The sequence below is a fragment of the Salmo trutta genome, chromosome 18, assembly GCF_901001165.1.
Source record: "Salmo trutta chromosome 18, fSalTru1.1, whole genome shotgun sequence".
Lineage (NCBI taxonomy): Eukaryota > Metazoa > Chordata > Actinopteri > Salmoniformes > Salmonidae > Salmo > Salmo trutta.
Genome location: NC_042974.1, coordinates 46,823,412 through 46,847,325, shown reverse-complemented (window position 1 = coordinate 46,847,325; position 23,914 = coordinate 46,823,412). Strand labels below are relative to the sequence as shown.

General features: G+C 42.7%; 1 protein-coding gene across 1 annotated transcript in view; it reads right to left on the bottom strand.

The window, feature by feature from the left end:
- crtac1b (cartilage acidic protein 1b) overlaps nucleotides 1–23,914 on the bottom strand; it is a 62,421-nt gene that overhangs the window by 21,770 nt on the left and 16,737 nt on the right. The window contains exon 5 of the mRNA XM_029698806.1: nucleotides 10,633–10,789. Coding sequence (XP_029554666.1) covers nucleotides 10,633–10,789 — 157 coding nt within the window. The remainder of the gene's footprint in view (nucleotides 1–10,632; nucleotides 10,790–23,914) is intronic.

Genomic DNA, 23,914 nt, shown 5'->3' with positions numbered 1-23,914 from the left:
GACCCAGAAAATATAAAAAACTATCGGCCTATATCGTATCTTCCATTCCTCTCAAAAATGTTAGAAAAAGCTGTTGTGCAGCAACTCACTGCCTTCCTGAAGACAAACAATGTATACGAAATGCTTCAGTCTGGTTTTAGACCCCATCATAGCACTGAGACTGCACTTGTGAAGGTGGTAAATGACCTTTTAATGGTGTCAGACCAAGTCTCTGCATCTGTCCTCGTGCTCCTAGATCTTAATGCTGCTTTTGATACCATCGGTCACCACATTCTTTTGGAGAGTTTGGAAACCCAAATTGGTCTACACGGACAAGTTCTGGCCTGGGTTAGATTTTAGCTGTCGGAAAGATATCAGTTTGTCTCTGTGAATGGTTTGTCCTCTGACAAATCAACTGTAAATTTCGGTGTTCCTCAAGGTTCCGTTTTAGGACCACTATTGTTTTCACTATATATTTTACCTCTTGGGGATGTCATTCGAAAACATAATGTTAAATTTCACTGCTATGCGGATGACACACAGCTGTACATTTCAATGAAACATGGTGAAGCCCCAAAATTGCCCTCGCTAGAAGCCTGTGTTTCAAACATAAGGAAGTGGATGGCTGCAAACTTTCTACTTTTAAACTTGGACAAAACAGAGATGCTTGTTCTAGGTCCCAAGAAACAAAGAGATCTTCTGTTGAATCTGACAATTAATCTTGATGGTTGTACAGTCGTCTCAAATAAAACTGTGAAGAACCTCGGCGTTACTCTGGACCCTGATCACTCTTTTGAAGAACATATCAAGACTGTTTCAAGGACAGCTTTGTTCCATCTACGTAACATAGCAAAAATCTGAAACTTTCTGTCCAAAAATGATGCAGAAAAATTAATCCATGCTTTTGTTACTTCGAGGTTGGACTACTGCAAGGCTCTACTTTCCGGCTACCTGGATGAAGCACTAAATAAACTTCAGTTAGTGCAAAATACGGCTGCTAGAATCCTGACTAGAACCATAAAATGTGATCATATTACTCCAGTGCTAGCCTCCCTACACTGGCTTCCTGTTAAGGCAAGGGCTGATTTCAAGGTTTTACTGCTAACCTACAAAGCATTACATGGGCTTGCTCCTACCTATGTTTCCGATTTGGTCCTGCCGTACATACCTACACATACGCTACGGTCACAAGACGCAGGCCTCCTAATTGTCCCTAGAATTTCTAAGCAAACAGCTGGAGGCAGGGCTTTCTCCTATAGAGCTCAATTTTTATGGAATGGTCTGCCTACCCATGTGAGAGACGCAGACTCGGTCTCAACCTTTAAGTCTTTACTGAAGACTCAACTCTTCTGTAGGTCCTATGATTGAGTGTAGTCTGGCCCAGGAGTGTGAAGGTGAACGGAAAGGCTCTGGAGCAACGAACTGCTCTTGATGTCCCTGCCTGGCCGGTTCCCCTCTCTCCACTGGGATTCTCTGCCTCGAACCTTATTACAGGGGCTGAGTCACTGGCTTACTGGTGTTCTTCCATGTCGTACCCTCTGCCACGTCCTGACCAAACTACAAAACAATTAACCTTATACTGGCCAGGACGTGACAATCAACAACAAATTTGACAGAGCTCGAAGAATTTTGAATAGAATAATGGGCAAATGTTGCACAATCCAGGTGTGGAAACCTCTTAGAGATTTACCCATAACAATTCACAGCTGTAATCGCTGTCAAAGGTGATTCTAAGATGTATTGATTCAGGGGGTTCAATACTTAATACAATATCGAGTGTTTTATTTTTTTTTATTTTATTTTTTTACAAATGTTAGAATTTTTCTTCCAATTTGACATTACAGAATATTTTGTGTAGATCGTTGACAAAAAATGACAATGAAATAAATGTTAATCCAACTTTGTAACACAACTAAATGTGGAAAAAGTCAAGGAGTGTGAATACTTTCTGAATGCACTGTAATTTTGGTTCCAACCCCTGGGGGGATAGCGCGGGACAGGGAGACATCAAAAGAGAACAGAAAGGAGAGACAGTGAGAGAGAGAGAGCTAGAGAGTGAGAGTGAGTGAGAGAGGAAAGAAGGCAAGAGCAGGCTCCATCAGAAAAGCCATCAGAGAGATCATTACAGTCTTTCCAGGCCATTTCCCCTGAACGGGACATAGGGCATTTTGCTGACACAGACCTCACAGAGAGAAAGCACACCAACTGCTAACACATCACAGGGAGCATGACCACATGAACATGCGCGCACACACACACACACACACACACACAAAACCGCACGCTCACACATACAGTACGCACAGATCAGCCAGATCGCTCAAGATTGACTTAGAAATGTAACGCCTGTCCATGTCCAGAGGACGTTGGGAAATGATTTCAAACCCGACCACTAGGGGCAACAGTGAGCACTATTACCATCAAGTAGGCTTGGGTTTTGCTAAGGTGTTGTGGACAGCGGTGGCAGATAGGCGTAATCTCCTGATCCGAAAGTAGTAAATTCAATCCCAATGGTAGACACTCGTTTTTTGTATTTTTTTTAACCTTATCTCAAAATGTAACCCTTAAACATTCAGAATGAATTCCTAAACTTAATGTTTTAACCCTTTTCAAAACCTTAATCCTTAAATTTGAAATGTAACGTTTGGAGAAACAGAATGATGCGGAGTAGGAGGAGCAACCCATGGTGTAAAAAACAAGTATATATATTTTTTTTACAATGGATAAAAGCAGAGACACAGAGCTACAAAATGGTATATCATACACTGCATTTGAGGAACAATGGGAAATGTTTTGGAACCTACTGGAGAGGCCTTTCAATGTTTTGGTACATACTGAAGAGCTCTTTTTGTCTACACCCATTCAGCATCGTTTACACCCTCTTAAGCTTTAGCCCCCACCCATTTTAATCGCCCTAGCAGAGCTGGTTAGGCTGTTTTCATATTATCCAGAGCGTTGGTGAATGTAACTGTCCTGCTGGCAACAATTGAATTGCGCTTTTTTGTCGATGTTTACTGACACCGGCCATATTCAACGGGTGTTGAGCATTCGTAAATTCATCAGATATTCTGCGCTCTGGCACACTCAGACGAGAGTGCTCTGAAATCGGAGTAGATGGCCATATTGAATTTACGAACACACCCGAAATGGTTACTTGCATAGTGGAGTCTTTTGTTAAAGCATGTAGCTAGCTAGCTAAACAATCAACATAATCCCAACTCATGATGTTACTTCCCTGCATGAATCTACAACCAGGTTCAATGTTAGCTGGCTAACATTAGGCTATAACTAGCCAAGCATACACGTAACATTAGCTAGCGAGCCAGCCAGCTAACATTAGCTAGCTAGCTAACAGTACACTTTAACTTGAAATGAAACCACTTTCTGTCAAAATTAGAAACGTGTAACATCTGAAAATGTAGCTAGCTAGACTATCTTACCCGTATACATCATGGATGGACGCGTCTCCTGTCGAATGCCATGGTTGCCCATTGTTTGATGACCTGACCGGATGCTGGAGTGAGGAGTTGTGCTGTACTTCGCTCCCCGGGTAATATTACATTTATTACATTTCATTACATTACAACGGAGCGATTTGGTTAGTGTAATGTTAGCTGGTAATGTTAGCTAGCTACATAGTTGTCTTTGCTGTCTTTGCATCAAGGATAGAGGTGTAGCTTTGAGAAACTAACAAGGTTAGCTATCCAGCTGTACTCGTTCGCAGCGACGCCGTTTTACAAACAAAGCCAACACCACAGCCACTGCTAGCTAGCTAGCTTTACCAACTAGCAGTACAGTAGAAACTAAATACATTACAACAGAACGATTTGATTAGTGTAATGTTAGTTAGCTACATAGTTGTCTTTGTATCATAGATAAAGGTGTCATACAGAGTAGCTGTCGAGGTTAGCTAGCCAGCAAAATTTTCAAACAAAGTCAACAACGCAGCCACTGCTAGCTAGCCAACTCTACCAGCGAGCAGTACTGTATCATTTTAGTCAACAAGATTTTTGCAACGTAAGCTTAACTTTCTAAACATTTGAGATGTGTAGTTCACTTGTGTAGCTAGCAGGACTGACTTTGTGTTAGCTAGCCAACGTTTAATCACTTCTGCGTTATAAAAGGTACTAGACACGGACACGAATGATCCATTGGTAGTGTGTTGTAACCAAGTATTGGTGCTAACCGTGTGTTATTGGATGCTAGCATGCTAGTTAGCTACAGCGTCATAGGATACGGTGCACTGGAAGAAGCTGGAAAAATACTGTACCAAGTTATCTAGCTGAATAAACTAAGTTTGAGCCTATTCCTGGTAACATTGAACCACTGGAGCTTATATCAATTATAATTTCTAAAGTGGAAGTTGGAAAGTTATATTTGAGTGTCATTGAATGTCATTGAGTGTTCATTCCAATCTCCTTTGCATTAGCGTAGCCTCTCCTGTAGCTTGTCAACCATGTGTCTGCCTATCCCTGTTCTCTCCTCTCTGCACAGGCCACACAAACGCTTCACACCGCGTGGCCGCTGCCACTCTAACCTGGTGGTCCCAGCGAGCACAACCCACGTGGAGTTCCAGGTCTCCGGCAGCCTCTGGAACTGCCGGTCTGCGGCCAACAAGGCAGAGTTCATCTCAGCCTATGCTACCCTCCAGTCCCTCGACTTCTTGGCACTGACGGAAACATGGATTACCACAGAAAACACTGCTACTCCTACTGCTCTCTCCTCGTCTGACCACGTGTTCTCGCATACCCCGAGAGCATCTGGTCAGCGGGGTGGTTGCACTGGAATCCTCATCTCTCCCAAGTGGACATTCTCTCTTTCTCCCCTGACCCACCTGTCTATCTCCTCATTTGAATTCCATGCTGTCACAGTCACTAGCCCATTCAAGCTTAACATCCTTATCATTTATCGCCCTCCAGGTTCCCTTGGAGAGTTCATCAATGAGCTTGACGACTTGATAAGTTCCTTTCCTGAGGATGGCTCACCCCTCACAGTTCTGGGTGACTTTAACCTCCCTACGTCTACCTTTGACTCATTTCTCTCTGCCTCCTTCTTTCCACTCCTCTCCTCTTTTGACCTCACCCTCTCACCGTCACCCCCTACTCACAAGGCAGGCAATACGCTTGACCTCATCTTTACTAGATGCTGTTCTTCTACTAATCTCACTGCAACTCCCCTCCAAGTCTCCGACCACTACCTTGTATCCTTTTCCCTCTCGCTCTCCTCCAACACTACTCACTCTGCCCCTTCTCAGATGGTATTGCGCCGTCGCAACCTTCGCTCTCTCTCTCCTGCTACTCTCTCCTCTTCCATCCTATCATCTCTTGCCTCTGCTCAATCCTTCTCCAACCAATCTCCCGATTCTGCTTCCTCAACCCTCCTCTCCTCCCTTTCTGCATCCTTTGACTCTCTATGTCCCCTATCCTCCCGGCCGACTTGGTCCTCCCCTCCTGCTCCGTGGCTTGATGACTCATTGCGAGCTCACAGAACAGGGCTCCGGGCAGCCGAGCGGAAATGGAGGAAAACTAGCCTCCCTGCGGACCTGGCATCTTTTCACTCCCTCCTCTCTACATTTTCTCCTTCTGTTTCTGCTGCTAAAGCCACTTTCTACCACTCTAAATTCCAAGCATCTGCCTCTAACCCTAGAAAGCTCTTTGCCACCTTCTCCTCCCTCATGAATCCTCCTCCCCCCCTCCTCCCTCTCTGCGGATGACTTCGTCAACCATTTTGAAAAGAAGGTTGACGACATTCGATCCTCGTTTGTTAAGTCAAACGTCACCGCTGGTCCTGCTCACGTTGCCCTACCCTATGCTTTGACCTCTTTCTCCCCTCTCTCTCCAGATGAAATCTTGCCGCCCAACAACCTGCCCGCTTGACCCTATCCCCTCCTCTCTTCTCCAGACCATTTCCGGAGACTTTCTCCCCTATCTCACCTCGCTCATCAACTCATCCTTGACCGCTGGCTACGTCCCTTCCGTCTTCAAGAGAGCGAGAGTTGCAACCCTTCTCAAAAAACCTACACTCGATCCCTCCGATGTCAACAACTACAGACCAGTATCCCTTCTTTCTTTTCTCTCCAAAACTCTTGAGCGTGCCGTCCTTGGCCAGCTCTCTTGCTATCTCTCTCAGAATGACCTTCTTGATCCAAATCAGTCAGGTTTCAAGACTGGCCATTCAACTGAGACCGCTCTTCTCTGTGTCACGGAGGCCCTCTGCACTGCTAAAGCTAACTCTCTCTCCTCTGCGCTCATCCTTCTAGACCTATCTGCTGCCTTTGATACTGTGAACCATCAGATCCTCCTCTCCACCCTCTCCGAGTTGGGCATCTCTGGCGCGGCTCACTCTTGGATTGCGTCCTACCTGACAGGTCGCTCCTACCAGGTGGCGTGGCGAGAATCCATCTCCGCACCACGTGCTCTCACCACTGGTGTCCCCCAGGGCTCAGTTCTAGGACCTCTCCTATTCTCCCTATACACCAAGTCACTTGGCTCTGTCATATCCTCACATGGTCTCTCCTATCATTGCTACGCAGACGACACACAATTAATCTTCTCCTTTCCCCCTTCTGATAACCAGGTGGCGAATCGCATCTCTGCATGTCTGGCAGACATATCAGTGTGGATGACGGATCACCACCTCAAGCTGAACCTCGGCAAGACGGAGTTGCTCTTCCTCCCGGGGAAGGACTGCCCGTTCCATGATCTCGCCATCCCGGTTGACAACTCCATTGTGTCCTCGTCCCAGAGTGCTAAGAGCCTTGGCGTGACCCTGGTCAACACCCTGTCGTTCTCAGCTAACATCAAGGCGGTGACCCGATCCTGTAGGTTCATGCTCTACAACATTCGCAGAGTACGACCCTGCCTTACACAGGAAGCGGCGCAGGTCCTAATCCAGGCACTTGTCATCTCCGGTCTGGATTACTGCAACTCGCTGCTGGCGGGGCTCCCTGCCTGTGCCATTAAACCCTTACAACTCATCCAGAACGCTGCAGCCCGTCTGGTGTTCAACCTTCCCAAGTTCTCGCACGTCATCCCGCTCCTCCGCACACTCCACTGGCTTCCAGTTGAAGCTTGCATCTGCTACAAGACCATGGTGCTTGCCTACGGAGCTGTGTGGGGAACGTCACCTCCGTACCTTCAGGCTCTGATCAGTCCCTACACCCAAAGAAGGGCACTGCGTTCATCCACCTCTGGCCTGCTCGCCTCCCTACCTCTGCGGAAGCACAGTTCCCGCTCAGCCCAGTCAAAACTGTTCGCTGCTCTGGCACCCCAATGGTGGAACAAGCTCCCTCACGACGCCAGGACAGCGGAGTCAATCACCACCTTCCGGAGACACCCGAAACCCCACCTCTTTAAGGAATACCTGGGAGAGGATAAAGTAATCCTTCTACCCCCCCCCAAAAAAAGATATAGATGTACTATTGTAAAGTGGTTGTTCCACTGGATATCATAAGATGAATGCACCAATTTGTAAGTCGCTCTGGATAAGAGCGTCTGCTAAATTACGTAAATGTAAATGTAAAATGTTTGAAGATGTAATCTGGAGACAGGTGTTTTCTCCATTTCCTTAGCTATCATACTCGAATTCCACTGATTCCACTTCTAAATTTGACATTAGTAAAAACGTGGATAAACGTTAGAATCTGAAGTCAAAAATTGGTAAAACCGTGAGATCTTGTTAACACAGATACGCGAAACACCCTGTACCATACAATTCATTTATTGGAGCCAAAAGCCCTTTTGTATTAATTGCTCAAATAACTTTGCTTTAAATATTGCACCGATGCTGGCTTGAATGAAATGGGTCGAACTAGCCCCCCAAAATACTCCCTGTATAATATCTGTCCCCCCTATATCAGGACAACACAGATTGAAGGGAGGAGAGCGAGGGCCAGGGGGAGGGGGGGGCAAGTCGGGACTCAGTCTTACAATCTGCAGAGTCACCCTGGTGTCAGATTTTTATCTGTTGATTGAATATCTCTCTCTATCAGTTTAGACAACACAACTGTCTCCTTTAGGTCATAAAATATGAACTTACCCCCCCCCCCCCCCCCCCCCCGACGATGTTACGATTAAAAATACAACCTCACTGTCTGTTCCTCCTCCAGTGTGATTAATGAGCGTAAAATGAAGGCATCTAGATCACTATGAAACAGTGATGGTAGACTGTTAATCTACTCACTCTGAACACTCTGCCCCCTAGTGGTTTGGATGCCTTCCTACACAGCAGTGGTCACCATACCTGTGTGCAATCCCAGGACCACAAAACCTGGTTTAGCAATTTAGCTGCTTACCTAGACCAAATCAACCCCTAGCCCTGATCTCCTAGGCAATTGTGTAGATCTGAGAGAATTGGATAGGTATATCTTGCCTAGCAGAGGAATATATGGAGCTACCAATGATATTGCTTACACTTATCCAATCTTCTTAGATCTAGACCTAAGGGGGGCAAGGAGTACATTTGGGATTTGTCCGTTCTACTCCCTGTCACACAAACGCACGAACACAGCTCTACTAAGCAGTGAGTAATGTCATTGAGCCAGTCCAGGGTGATGTATGTGCGTGTCGCCCTTCTCTTCTCCTCTCCTACTGTACACTCCCTCACTTCATGACTTTGACTGGATTAAACAGCTGACAAGGCAGTCTCTCTCTATCTCTCCTCTCTTATATCACCTTTATGTCTCGTTTCTTTTCCTCCCTTTCCCTCTATCACTCCTCCGTTTTTCTCAAATTGTCTTTCTCTCTCTCATTCTAGTGCTCTCACATTTACTCTCCCACTCTTTCCCTCTCTCTCTTTCTCTCTCTATTAGAGGTGTGTCTGTAGTAAAAAGGTCTATATTTCAGTGGGACTTGGTCGCTCTGTAGATAAGGCTCGGGACAAAGAACATGGCTAGTCACACACACACACACACACACACACACACACACACACACACACACACACACACACACACACACACACACACACACACACACACACACACACACACACACACACACACACACACCAGCCAGGTCACACCAGATCCACTGCAGGATGTCGGGGGATGCTTCAATACCGTCCACTAGGGGCAACATGAGCGCCTATTACATCTATTAGGCTCGCGGCTAGCTAGGGTCAGCTGATGTCACAAAGCGCTATACAGAAAGTCAGCCTAAAACCCCAAACAGCAAGCAATGCAGATGTAGAAGCACGGTGGCTAGGAAAAACTCCATAGAAAGGCAGGAACCTAGGAAGAAACCTAGAGAGGACCCAGGCTCTGAGGGGTGGCCAGTCCTCATCTGGCTCGGTTGCAACCATAGCGGATCCCTTGTTGGTGCTACATAGAACCTTTTTTTAAGGTTTTATAAAGAACCATGCTAATAAGGTCCTAAATGGAACCTGTTTGGCGCTATAAAGAACCCTTTCCTAAGGTATCTTAAGGACCATTAAAAAAAGGTTCTATAATAGCACCATAAAAGGGTTCCACTATGGTTACAAACCTTTTGGGGGCTATATGTAGATCCTTTTGAAGAACAATACAGGGTTCTGTATTCTATATTGTTATAATTCCATAGGCGTTGTTATTGTGTTAATTGACAAGTTGAATCAGGTGTGCTAGCTTTGGAACAGCTAAGGGTCCCTGAGGAGAGAATTGTTAACCACTGACTTAGTCGACCGTTCACAATTGACAAGACCATACGTGACTCTTTCACAAGATACAGTCACTGGCCATAGTCATATATAGCATGTAATGGCATAACACAACAGATTAGATCAAATGGAATGACTCTCACTCACAGTTGTACAATAAGAGCTGTGAGCAAATCACGCCCCTAAATATTAGATTGAACCACTGAAGGGTTCTTTGATTCATTATGGTTCCCCATAAAACCATCACCCTTCCCAAAGAACTCTTAGTGTGCAGAAATAGGCATACCTTTTTATTAGCAAATGTTGTAACTATCCCAAAGTAGTGTTAAGCAATTAGTTATTTTTGAGGTTTCGGTTTCGGTTTGATTATTTTAAAAAATCACTGTTTTCGATTATTTTTTAAAACATGAAAATACAGTATGCATTATGTGGGTTGAATACTGTAACACAGAATAAAACAATTAATACAAGTCCCATGATGGTAGTGACTGCTCATTACTGCTTATCACTTATTAACCATAATTTATTCACAATACTTTACTTTTATTTCAGTTGTTGCATTACATTTGTTTTATTTGATTACTTTATTACTTCATTCTCATCTCTATAGAGCTGCTGCCTATGCTGTCTTACAAAATCACTATTTTAGTAGTTCTTCAAAGTAAATAAGGCATACCTTTGCCTAGTTAAATAAAGGTTAAATAAAATGTTTAAAAAATAATTGTATGACTGCTGAATAACAACTATCAATCACTTAGATCATATATTTTCAGGTGGAGAGACCTCGCAAAGCAACTGCTCTGTCTTTCTCGATAGCGCATTCGTCTGTATTTTACTTAGGTGTAAAAGAAACACAGACTGGACAAATAGGCACACAATGGATTATGGTCTCTTCCTCCCTTTCCCTCTATTACTCCTCCGTTTTTCTCAAATTGTCTTTCTCTCTCTCATTCTAGTACTCTCACTTTTACTCTCTCTCTAACTCTGCATAGGTACACAAGCACACACACACAGATCTACCTGTGAACTTGTTGACGCCAGCCTGCTCTGCGACGTTGGACAGGGCGATGATGCCTCGGGAGAGGTCACTGGCAGCTTCATCCATTTCTATCAGGGCATGGGGAGCCACGTTACCACTGGCATAGTTAGCTATGTAGATGGCATAACGACCTGTACCCTAGAGACAAGAAGACATGGACTTTGAGTTAGATTTAAGTTACCGCTGGTAAATTTGGTTATTAAAACAACCATGAATGAAGAGAAGAACATAGGTGAAGTTTGTAACAGTATTTAGAAGATGGCATAACGATATGTACCATATGAAAGGAGAAGGAATTATTTGGATAAGAGACTTTAGTAAGCAATGTGAACAAACATTGTCCATGGTATCACATCCAGTTCCGTAAGGAAGGAGAGACATGAAAAGTTGGAACCATTGACTGCACAAAAAGGTTGGAACTCTAGACCCCTATCTTTCACTCATCTAACTCAACCCTTATCCTTGTTCCCTTGTTCCCTAATTCCCTACTCAGTTCCCCACACACATACAATTTTCTCTTCCCCTCTCTACCCGTCTCCCTTCTCTCTCTTTCTTTCATCCTACAATCTTTCTCTCTCCCTCTTTCTGTCTTCTTACTCCATCTTTCTTTCCTTCCCTCTCTTTTCTCTCCAGCCCTCCATCTCATTCCCTCCTCTCTCTCCTCCCTCCTTCTCTCACTCTCCTCCTTCCATCTTTCTCTTCATCCCTTTGGAGGTTAATTTCACACTCCATTATCAGTGAGGGTCCCTGCAGACACAAAGGCACAGACGGAACCACCCTAATAGATTACACACTACCATTACAATGAGCTAACTTACCCACTGGCCCTTACACACACACACACACACACAAACACACACATCAAATCAAAGTTTATTGGTCGCGTACACAGATTTGCAGATGTTACGGCAGGTGCAGCGTAATATTTGTGTATCTAGATCTAACAGCGCAGTAATAATACCTAGAAAACAAAACGCACATAATCCAAAAGTAAAAATTAAGAAATTAAGAATATATACAGTTGAAGTCGGAAGTTTACAAACACCTTCGCCAAATGCATTTAAACTTAGTTTTTCACAATCCTGACATTTAATTCTAGTAAAAATTATTTGTCTTAGGTCAGTTAGGATCACCACTTTATTTTAAGGATGTGAAATGTCAGAATAATAGTACAGAGAATGATTTATTTCAGCTTTTATTTCTTTCATCACATTCCCAGTGGGTCAGAAGTTTACATACACTCAATTAGTATTTGGTAGCATTGCCTTTAAATTGTTTAACTTGGGTCAAACGTTTCGACTAGTCTTCCACAAGCTTCCCACAATAAGTTGGGTGAATTTTGGCCCATTCCTCCTGACAGAGCTGGTGTAACTGAGTCAGGTTTGTAGGCCTCCTTGCTCGCACACACTTTTTCAGTTCTGCCCACAAAACTTCTATAGGATTGAGGTCAGGGCTTTGTGATGGCCACTCCAATACATTGACTGTTTAAGCCATTTTGCCACAACTTTGGAAGTATGCTTGGGGTCATTGTCCATTTGGAAGACCCATTTGCAACCAAGCTTTAACTTCCTGACTGATGTCTTGAGATGTTGCTTCAATATATCCACATAAATTTTGTGTATTTTGTGAAGTGCACAAGTCCCTCCTGCAGCAAGGCACCCCCACAACATGATGCTGCCACCCCCGTGCTTCACGGTTGGGACGGTGTTCTTCGGCTTGCAAGCCTCCCCCTTTTTCCTCCAAACATAACGATGGTCATAATGGCCAAACAGTTCTATTTTTGTTTCATCAGACCAGAGGACATTTCTCCAAAAAGTACGATCTTTGTCCCCATGTGCAGTTGCAAACCGTAGTCTGACTTTTTTATGGTGGTTTTGGAGCAGTGGCTTCTTCCTTGCTGAGCAGCCTTTCAGGTTATGTCGATATAGGACTCGTTTTACTGTGGATATAGATACTTTTGTACCTGTTTCCTCCAGCATCTTCACAAGGTCCTTTGCTGTTGTTCTGAGATTGATTTGCACTTTTTGCACTAAAGTACGTTCATCTCCAGGAGATGAGCGGTATGACGGCTGCGTGGTCCCATGGTGTTTATACTTGCGTACTATTGTTTGAACAGATGAACGTGGTACCTTTAGGTGTTTAGAAATTGCTCCCAAGGATGAACCAGACTTGTGGAGAGCTACATTTCTTATCTGAGGTCTTGGCTGATTTCCTTTGATTTTCCCATGATGTCAAGCAAAGAGGCACTGAGTTTGAAGGTAGGCCTTGAAATACATCCACAGGCACACCTCCAATTGACTCAAATGATGTCAATTAGCCTATCAGAAGCTTCTAAAGCCATGACATCATTTTCTGGAAATTTCCAAGCTGTTTAAAGGCACAGTCAACTTAGTGTATGTAAACTTCTGACCCACTGGAATTGTGATACAGTGAATTATAACAGAAATAATCTGTCTGAAAATAATTGTTGGGAAAATGACTTGTGTCATGCACAAAGTAGATGTCATAACCGACTTGCCAAAACTATAGTTTGGTAACAAGAAAGTTGTGGAGTGGTTGAAAAACAAGTTTTAATGACTCCAATCTAAGTGTACGTAAACTTCCGACTTCAACTGTCAGTATTCAGAGCCTTTGCTATGCTACTCAAAATTTAGCTCAAGTGCATCCTGTTTCCACTGATCATCCTTGAGATGTTTCTACAACTTGATTGTCGTCTACCTGTGGTAAATTCAATTGATTGGACATGATATGGAAAGGCACACCTGGCTAAATAAGGTCCCACAGTTGACAGTATCAGAGCAAAAACCAAGCCATGAGGTCGAAGGAATTGTCCGTAGAGCCCTGAGACAGGATTGTGTCGAGGCACAGATCTGGAAAGGGTACCAAAAAAAATCTGGAGCATTGAAGGTCCCCAAGAACACAGTAAACTCCATCATTCTTAAATGGAAGAAGTTTGGAACCACCAAGACTCTTCCTAGAGCTGGCCTCCGGCCAAAATTAGAAATCGAGGGAGAGTGGCCTTTGTCAGGGAGGTGACCCAGAACCCGATGGTCACTCTAACAGAGCTCCAGAGTTCTTCTGTGGAGATGATAGAACCTTCCAGAAGGACAACCATCTCTGCAGCACTCCACCAAACAGGCCTTTGTGGTAGAGTGGCCAGACGGAAGCCACCACTCAGTAAAATGCATGAGACAGCCCGCTTGGAATTTGCCAAAAGGCACCTAAAGACTCTCAGACCATGAGAAACAAGATTTTCTGGTCTATATATCAGACATTTGAAAGCTCTAGTTTGACCGTCATAATACCTCTGATGGCAGTAACTTTACAAGCACTAATTATGGTCAATTTAGACTGAGAATAGTATCTAGTTATGGTAAGGGGTGAAATAAGTAGAGCCAGTTATAATTGTAACGGTTTAGCATATAATAAAAAAAGATCAGTCTTTATGTGGCTAAAAGAAAAGGAATATAACATATACTGTTTACAGGAAACTCACTCTACATCCTTAGATGAAGTTGCGTGGAATAAAGGAATGGGGTGGTGAAATAATTTTCTGTCATGGACACAGTAACTCAAAAGGTTTGATGATATTTATTTACAAAAATGTCAATCTGAATGTGCAACTAGTTAGGAATGATATGCAAGGAAGGTGGATATTTATGAATATAAAAGGGGACGAAAAATACATTTGGCTCATTAATCTATATGGTCCAAATCAGGATGATCCATACTTACAATTTATTGAACTTACAGCCAACAAATGATCAAATCATTCTGGTAGGAGACTATAACACAGTGTTAAATACCTCAATGGACTGTAACGGAAATCACTCTACAAACTATCATCACCGTGCCGTTAAGGAAATCACAAATATTATGGACACATTAGAAATAGTGGATATTTGTAGACTAAAAATCCCGACCTAGTGAGATATACACGGAGGAGACTTAATAAAGCTAGCCGTCTTGACTACTTTCTTATCTCTTTCTCTCTTGCATCAATGGTGAAAAACGTTTTAATAGGAGACAGAATGCGATCAGATCATCATCTAATTGGCCTTCACATAACCCTTATAGAATTTCCACATGGACAGGGATATTGGAAATGTAATCAAAGTTTACTGGAGACCAACTTATTTTTAACTAAGACAAAATAATTTATAACTGAATTTTTACAGTATAATATAGGAACAGCAAATCCACTTATTGTTTGGGATACTTTTAAATGTACCTTCAGAAGTCATTCAATTCAATGTTCATCAATAATAAAAAAGCAGTTTCTGGCTAAAGAGACAAGACTAACAAGGGAAATACATGAACTAATAGTACAGGTAGATAACAATAAAAACGATGTTACAGAGACACAAAATAAGTTCGAGGAAAAAGAAAAAGAACTTGAGGAACTTATTCAAGAACGATCTAATGAAATCTATTAAAAAAATAAAGCAAACTGGATGGAATATGAAGAAAAATGCACATAATTCTTCCTGAATCTCCAACACAGGAACGCTAACAAAAATAATTTGCAGAAACCCGTCTCTGAATTATATTTTAAAAGGGGAAGCTAAATATTTTAAGCAGATGTTCTCTTTTCTGTCTCATTCTCTCCCACTGAATGAAGATTACAGTAGGGAATTATTTCCAAATTAAACAAAACATTTAAAAATTAACAAATGTACAGAAAGATCAGTGTGAAGGCCAAATTACAGAGGACTAACTTTGAGGCTATTAAATCCTTTCAGTCTGGAAAAACCCCAGGGCTTGATGGCATTCTGGTAGAGGTTTATCAAGCCTTTTTTGATATACTAAAAGCGCCATTGTTAGATTGTTTTAACTACTCCTATAGAAATGGTAGTCTGTCAGGTACTCAGCAGGAAGGTCTGATTTCACTATTATTAAAACAAGACCCAGATTGCAAATATAAAGATCCAGTCTATCTAAAAAACTGGAGGTGCCTTACATTTCAATGTTGTGATGCAAAAATACTAGCGTAGCACTCAGAATTAAAAGGGTTTTACCAGGTATTGTTCATCCTGATCCGACAGGTGTTTAACGTGGACGATACATTCGAGATAATATACGACAACTACTAGAAATAATAGAACATCATGAAAACATCTAAGAAGCCAGGCCTGAGATTTACAGCAGATCTTGAAAAGGTATTTTATAAAGTAAGACTGGATTTTATTTACAAATGCCTGGATTTTTTCAATTTCGGTGATTGTCTTATAAAATGGGTAAAATAAATGTATAGCAACCCCAGGTGTAAAATAGTAAATAACGGCTACTTCTCAGAGAGTTTTGAATTGTCAAGAGGAGTTAAACAAGGGTCTCCATACCTATTCGTTATGTCACCATATCTATTCGTTATGCCATCGAACTGCTCGCAATTAAAATCAGATGCAATAACAACATCAGAGGATTAGAAATCTAAGGCTTAAAAACAAAGGTGTCCATGTATGCCGATGACTCAAGTTTTAAATTAAGTCCGCAAGCTAGATCCATGCAATGTCTCAATGAAGATCCAGATAACTTTTCTGGACTCTCTGGACTAAAACCTAATTATGATAAGTGTACAACATTACGTATTGGATCTTTAAAAAATACAACTTTTACATTACACTGCAGTTTACCTATTCATATCACAAAATATATAAATAAACTCTCCACATTGAATTTCAATAGAAAACTTGTAAAAATAGACAAGATCCTGCAACCATGGAGAGGTAAATACCTGTCTATTTATGGAAAAAAATCCTTGATTAACTTCTTAGACATATCTCAGTTTACTCACATACTTATGGCCCTGCCTACTCCTGATTATTCATTTTTCAAATCATATGAGCAAAAAAATATTTAGCTTTATCTGGGATGCTAAACCAGAGAAAATAAAGCGTGCCTATCTATATAATGAATATGAATTAGGTGGGTTGAGATTATTAAATATAAGTTTACTTACTCAAAAAAGCTTCACTTATTCAAAAGTAAGCTTCACTTACTCAAAAAACCCTAAATGGTTCTCAAGTAGATTAATTGAAAATGATACTTATTTCAAAGTATCTCTCTTTCTCAAACAAGCATTGCAGAGCTGGCTACAATTTCAATTTCATCTCCCTGAAAAGAGAACTAGGTCCCAAGAAACAAAGAGATCTTCTGTTGAATCTGACAATTAATCTGGATGGTTGTACAGTCGTCTCAAATAAAACTGTGAAGGACCTCGGCGTTACTCTGGACTATCTCTCTTTTGAAGAACATATCAAGACTGTTTCAAGGACAGCTTTTTTCATCTACGTAACATTGCAAAAATCTGAAACTTTCTGTCCAAAAATGATGCAGAAAAATTAATCCATGCTTTTGTTACTTCTAGGCTGGACTACTGCAATGCTCTACTTTCCGGCTACCCAGATAAAGCAATAAACAAACTTCAGTTAGTGCTAAATACGGCTGCTAGAATCCTGACTAGAACCAAAAAATGTGATCATATTACTCCAGTGCTAGCCTCCCTACACTGGCTTCCTGTTAAGGCAAGGGCTGATTTCAAGGTTTTACTGCTAACCTACAAAGCATTACATGGGCTTGCTCCTACCTATCTTTCCGATTTGGTCCTGCCGTACATACCTACACGTACGCTACAGTCACAAGACGCAGGCCTCCTAATTGTCCCTAGAATTTCTAAGCAAACGGCTGGAGGTAGGGCTTTCTCCTATAGAGCTCAATTTTTATGGAATGGTCTGCCTACCCATGTGAGAGACGCAGACTCAGTCTCAACCTTTAAGTCTTTACTGAAGACTTATCTCTTCAGTAGGTCCTATGATTAAGTATAGTCTGGCCCAGGAGTGTGAAGGTGAACGGAAAGGCTCTGGAGCAACGAACCGCCCTTGCTGTCTCTGCCTTGCCGGTTCCCCTCTCTCCACTGGGATTCTCTGCCTCTAACCCTATTACAGGGGCTGAGTCACTGGCTTACTGGTGTTCTTCCATGCCGTCCATGGGAGGGGTGCGTCACTTCAGTGGGTTGAGTCACTGACGTGGTCTTCCTGTCTGGGTTGGTGCCCCCCCCCCCCCCCCCCCTTGGGTTGTGCCGTGGCGGAGATCTTTGTGGGCTATACTCGGCCTTGTCTTAGGATGGTAAGTTGGTGGTTGGAGACATCCCTCTAGTGGTGTGGGGGCTGTGCTTTGGCAAAGTGGGTGGGGTTATATCCTGCCTGTTTGGCCCTGTCCAGGGGTATCATCGGATGGGGCCACAGTGTCTTCTGATCCCTCCTGTCTCAGCCTCCAGTATTTATGCTGCAGTAGTTTATGTGTCGGGGGGCTAGGGTCAGTCTGTTACATTTGGAGTATTTCTCTTGTCTTATCCGGTGTCCTGTGTGAATTTAAATATGCTCTCTCTAATTCTCTTTTTCTCTCTTTCTTTCTTTCTCTCGGAGGACCTGAGCCCTAGGACCATGCCTCAGGACTACCTGGCATGACTCCTTGCTGTCCCCAGTCCACCTGGCCGTGCTGCTGCTCCAGTTTCAACTGTTCTGCCTGCGGCTATGGAACCCTGACCTGTTCACCGGACATGCTTGTTGCACCCTCGACAACTACTATGATTATTATTATTTGACCATGCTGGTCATTTATGAACATTTTAACATCTTGACCATGTTCTGTTATAATATCCACCCGGCACAGCCAGAAGAGGACTGGCCACCCCTCATAGCCTGGTTCCTCTCTAGGTTTCTTCCTAGGTTTTTGGCCTTTCTAGGGAGTTTTTCCTATGGAGTTTTTCCTAGCCACCGTGCTTCTTTCACATGCATTGCTGTTTGGGGTTTTAGGCTGGGTTTCTGTACAGCACTTTGAGATATCAGCTGATGTACGAAGGGCTATATAAATACATTTGATTTGATTTTGATTTGATTTGATCTAATATTACAACAAATATTATGGCTGAACTCAAATGTGCTGGTTGATAAAATACTTGTATTTATGGGAAGATGTTTGAAAAGGGTATTTTGTTCATAAATTATATTGTAAATTGCAATGGTAGAATTATGTCTTTCATGGAGTTATCAGAATTGTACGGGAAAGTCTGCTCAATCCAAGAGTACAACCAATTGATTACAGAATTACCCCAAAAATTGAGGATTCAGGTGGCAGCGGGAGGAGGTAGGGAACTGGTCTGTCTGCCCAATATAATGGATCAAAACTGGCGGAGGAATAAAAATAGCATAAATAGGTATACCAGTTTCATTTGAGGACCATTATGTTGACAACTGTGCCATACAGATTGCAAAATAGTTGTAAAGAGATTTTTGATCTACCGATTCCATGGTACAGGGTGTATGAGCTAATATATAAAACGACGCAAGATTCAAAACTTTGTGCTTTTCAGCTAAAATTATGAATTCTAATTCTTGCCTCCAACAAAATGTTGAATATTTGGGGCATAAAATCATCGAAACTCTGCAGATTTTGTTGTGAGGATACAGAATCAATAGACCATTTAATTAGGTATTGCCCTCAGGTAGCCTGTTTCTGGTCTCAGGTTCAGGAATGGCTGAAAATGCATAACATTGATCTAAAATCGACCCTAGAAATAGTACTGTTATGAGATCTGGAGAGACCGGGTTAGTCAATTACTAATATACTATTAGATTCTATTCGATTAGATAGGTTGAAATTGTAAGTTAAACATCACTGCATAGTTGAAAGATATACACTACCGTTCAAAAGTTTGGGGTAATTTAGAAATGTCCTTGTTTTTGAAAGAAAAGCACATTTTTTGTCCATTAAAATAGCATAAAATTGATCAGAAATACAGTGTAGACATTGTTCATGTTGTAAATGACTATTGTAGCTGGAAACAACTAATTTTTTATGGAATAGCTACATAGGCGTACAGTGGCCCATTATCAGCAACTATCACTCCTGTGTTCCAATGGCACGTTGTGTTAGCTAATCCAAGTTTATCATTTTAAAAGGCTAATTGATCATTAGAAAACCCTTTTGCAATTATGTTAGCACAGCTGAAAACGGTTGTTCTGATTGAAGAAGCAATAAAACTGTCCTTCTTTAGACTAGTTGAGTATCTGGTGCATCAGCATTTGTGGGTTCGATTACAGGCTCAAAATGTCCAAAAACAAAGGACTTTCTTCTGAAACTCGTCAGTCTATTCTTGTTCTGAGAAATGAAGGCTATTCCATGCAAGAAATTGCCAAGAAACTGAAGATCTTGTACAACGCTGTGTACTACTCCCTTCACAGAACAGCGCAAACTGGCTCTAACCAGAATAGAAAGAGGAGTGGGAGGCCACGGTGCACAACTGAGCAAGAGGACAAGCACATTAGAGTGTCTAGTTTAAGAAACAGACGCCTCACAAGTCCTCAACTGTCAGCTTCATCAAATAGTACACGCAAAACACCAGTCTCAACGTCAACAGTGAAGAGGCGACTCCGGGATGCTGGCCTTCTAGGCAGAGTTGCAAAGAAAAAGCCATATCTCAGACTGGCCAATAAAAAGAAAAGATTAAGATGGGCAAAAGAACACAGACACTGGACAGAGGAACTCTGCCTAGAAGGCCAGCATCCCGGAGTCGCCTCCACCAACTCCGCCCTAATGAGATAAACACCTTTTCTCACGCTTCGAGCATAACGTCTCTGAACTGCTGAGGAGAGCCCCTGAGGACAACGGAGGACGCATGTCAAGCGTGTTAACCCTCACAAGGCTGCCGACCCAGATGGCATCCCTAGCCGCACCCTCAGAGCATGTGCAGACCAGCCAACTGTTGTGTTTTCAACATTTTTAATCTCTCTGTAGTGCAGGCCATTATCCCCACCTGCTTCAAGATGTCCATTAACATCCCATGCCCAAGAAAGGGAAAGTAACAGAACTGAATTACTACCGACTTGTAGCATTCACTTCATCATGAAGTGCTCCGAGAGGCTAGTCAAAGACCATATCTCCTCCTCAATCTCCAACACACTCGACCGTCTCCAATTCACCTACCGCCCAACAGATCCACGGACGAGGCAATCACCATTGCGCTTCACACTGCCCTCACCCACCTGCAGAAGAAGAATTCATACGGTATGTGAGGATGCTGTTCATCAACTAGAGCTCGTCCCACAAGGATGCATCCTCAGTCCCCTCCTGTACTCCCTGTATACCCACGATTATGTGGCCTTACACAGTACCAACTCCATCATCAAGTTCGCTGACAACACGACAGTAGTAGGCCTGATTACCAACAACAACAAGACGGCCTACAGGGAGGAGATAGGCCCTCTGACGGTGTGTTGCCAGGTTAACAACCTCTCCCTCAACGTCAGCAAAACAAAGGAGCTGATTGTCGACTTCAGGAGGAACCAGGCTGGGCACGCCCCCATCCTCATCAAAGGGGCCTCCGTGGAGACAGTCAAAAACTTTAAGTTCCTCTGCATACACATCTCGGAGGAGCTGAAATTGTCAAACCACACAGACACCATGGTGAAGAAGGCATGACAGCGACTCTTCAACCTCAGGAGGCTAAAGAAATTCGGCTGAAATGTACCTGTTCCAGAGGGTCCTCATAGTGTTCTACAGGAGCACCATCGAGAGAATACTGTCGGACTGCATCACAGCCTGGTATGGAATCTCCACCGCCGCGAACCTCTAGGCACTACAGAGGGTGGTACGCTCAGCCAAACGCAGCATTGGGTGCACACTGCCTGCCCTCCAAGACACCTACAACACCAGATGTCACAGGAAGGCCAAGAAGATAATCAGGGACATCAGCCACCTGAGCCACAGCCTGTTCTCCTCGCATCCATCACTTTGACGCACGCAGTACAGGAGCATCATGGTTAAAACTAAGAGACTGGGCAATAGCTTCTACCCCCAGACAATCAGCTCGGAGCTTAACAATTTCACTGTACACTGCAACTACATCTGTGACCCTGTGCATGTGACTAAATCCAATCTAATCTAATTTCCACTGCGGGACTAAAAGGAAAATGACTGTTAAGGAATGTAAATGTCACCACCAGCATCAGATCGTCACAGCTCACTCTCTCAGCACATCCATCTCAGGTAATAGAAACAAACACACACACACAAGTACGATTTAGTGCTGCAGGCTCCAAGGCCATTGAAAATTCGTTACTGGTGTTAAAAGTCAGTGGTTTTCGGTAATGATGCTTCACTCACACTCATTTCTGTAACCAGTCATTACAGATCAGGAGACTATACATAATGTGTGTGTGTGCATGTATGCATGCATGCATGAATGGCTGTGTGGGCATGTGTGTGTGCGTGTTTTGAAGGCCTTTCGCATTGTGACATTGTTTGACTTAGGGAGGCTATTACAGTCAACAAATCAACTTTGAAATTCGGGTAGGACCAAATATTCACATTTGGAGCTAAAAGTGTAAATCGTTTCCAGATAGCTCTTTACCCCAAAGCTCATTTTCGGTCACTGGTCTGTCTGAAAGTGGTCCTGTTTCAGTGTCATCTATCACTTTCTAATGTCTTAAATCAATAGCTTCCCTTCATCAGTTTGGAAAAGACAAATGATGTCACTTCCCTCCCAAGGAGACTAAAAAACACACATACGGAGGCATGCACACACACACACATCCAGAGGCACGTATGCGAAATACACACACACACACTGAAGGAGACTAAGAAAGATGCAGTGGTCTAGATGAGTAATTATATCTCTGAGTGAGTGATAGAAGTCTATTTAGAAGTAAATAACACCAAACACATTCATCTTTCTACCTTTTTTTCCTCTTTTCCCCCACACTTTCAGTGGCCTTTTTGTGATATGAGTCCAAATTTGAGATTTTTGGTTCCAGCTGCCTTGTCTTTGTGAGACGCAGAGTAGGTGAACGGATGATCTCCACATGTGTGGTTCCCACCATGAAACATGGAGGAGGAGTTGTGATGGTGTGGGGGTGCTTTGCTGGTGACACTGTTTGGGATTTATTTAGAATTCAAGGCACAATTAACCAGCATGGCTACCACAGCATTCTGCAGCGATTCGCCATCCCATCTGGTTTGCGCTTAGTGGGACTATCATTTGTTTTTCAACAGGACAATGACCCAAAACACACCTCCAGGCTGTGTAAGGGCTATTTGACCAAGAAGAGTGATGGAGTATTGCATCAGATGACCTGGCCTCCACAATCACCCGACCTCAACCCAATTGAGATGGTTTGGGATGAGTTGGACCGCAGAGTGTAGGAAAAGCAGCCAACAAGTGCTCAGCATATGTGGGAACTCCTTCAAGACTGTTGGAAAAGCATTCCAGGTGAAGCTGGTTGAGAGAATGCCAAAAGCGTGCAAAGCTGTCAAGGCAAAGAGTGGCTACATTTAAGAATCTAAAATATATGTTGATTTATTTAACACTTTTTTGGTTACTACATGATTCCATGTGTTATTTCATAGTTTCATGCCTTCACTATTATTCTACAATGTAGAAAATAGTAAAATAAAGAAAAACCCTTGAATGACTAGGTGTTTCCAAACTTTTGACTGGTACTGTATATACACATGCATACATACTGTACATTTGACTGACAACATATTTTATGTTAAAAAAATCTCTGCGGCTCAGGGAATTGTGGTCTTCAAGAGCTTTTGACTGTGATTTGGTGGTCCCCCTGAAAGGGGGAACAAGACAGAGAGGTTCACATCTTAGGCCTTATTACAACATTTTTCTCTGTCTTTCCCCCCTTTTTTCACACTGTCTTTCACAATAAAGTGTGTTAGGGACGTGAGTGATTCAAAATTGAAGTTGATTGATCAGTTGAATTTCCTAGCACAAATACAAATATGCTATATCTTAATTTGATCTGTGTTGTCAAATGGAATTTTCCTGTGCAGCAGGAAATGCAAACATATAGTGTATACAAGGTTTAAAAAGGCTTCTAAAGTTTGTAATTTACACCTAAAAAAATGTCAGACTCAATTTGCCCTAACAAAAAGTGTATCAAGAGTTACAAAAATGTCAATTAATTATAATGCAGGAATATTTTCCTGCTGTGAGAAGCTGCTCAAACTGGTCAAACCAGTGTCTTTTATAACCTTGTGATGCTGCTCCAATGGGGCTATAATTTATATATTATGTATCATATTACAGTACGATGATGAGAAATCTCCATTACATGAGGTGGGCTCACACCCTGCTCATCAATGACTGCTGTAAACTTAACTCCAACTGTGGATGGGGGAATAAGGTCCTCTCAGAAAGTATAGGAGAGGTATATTTTTATAGCTAAAGGAAAATGCTTTATTCTTTCATAC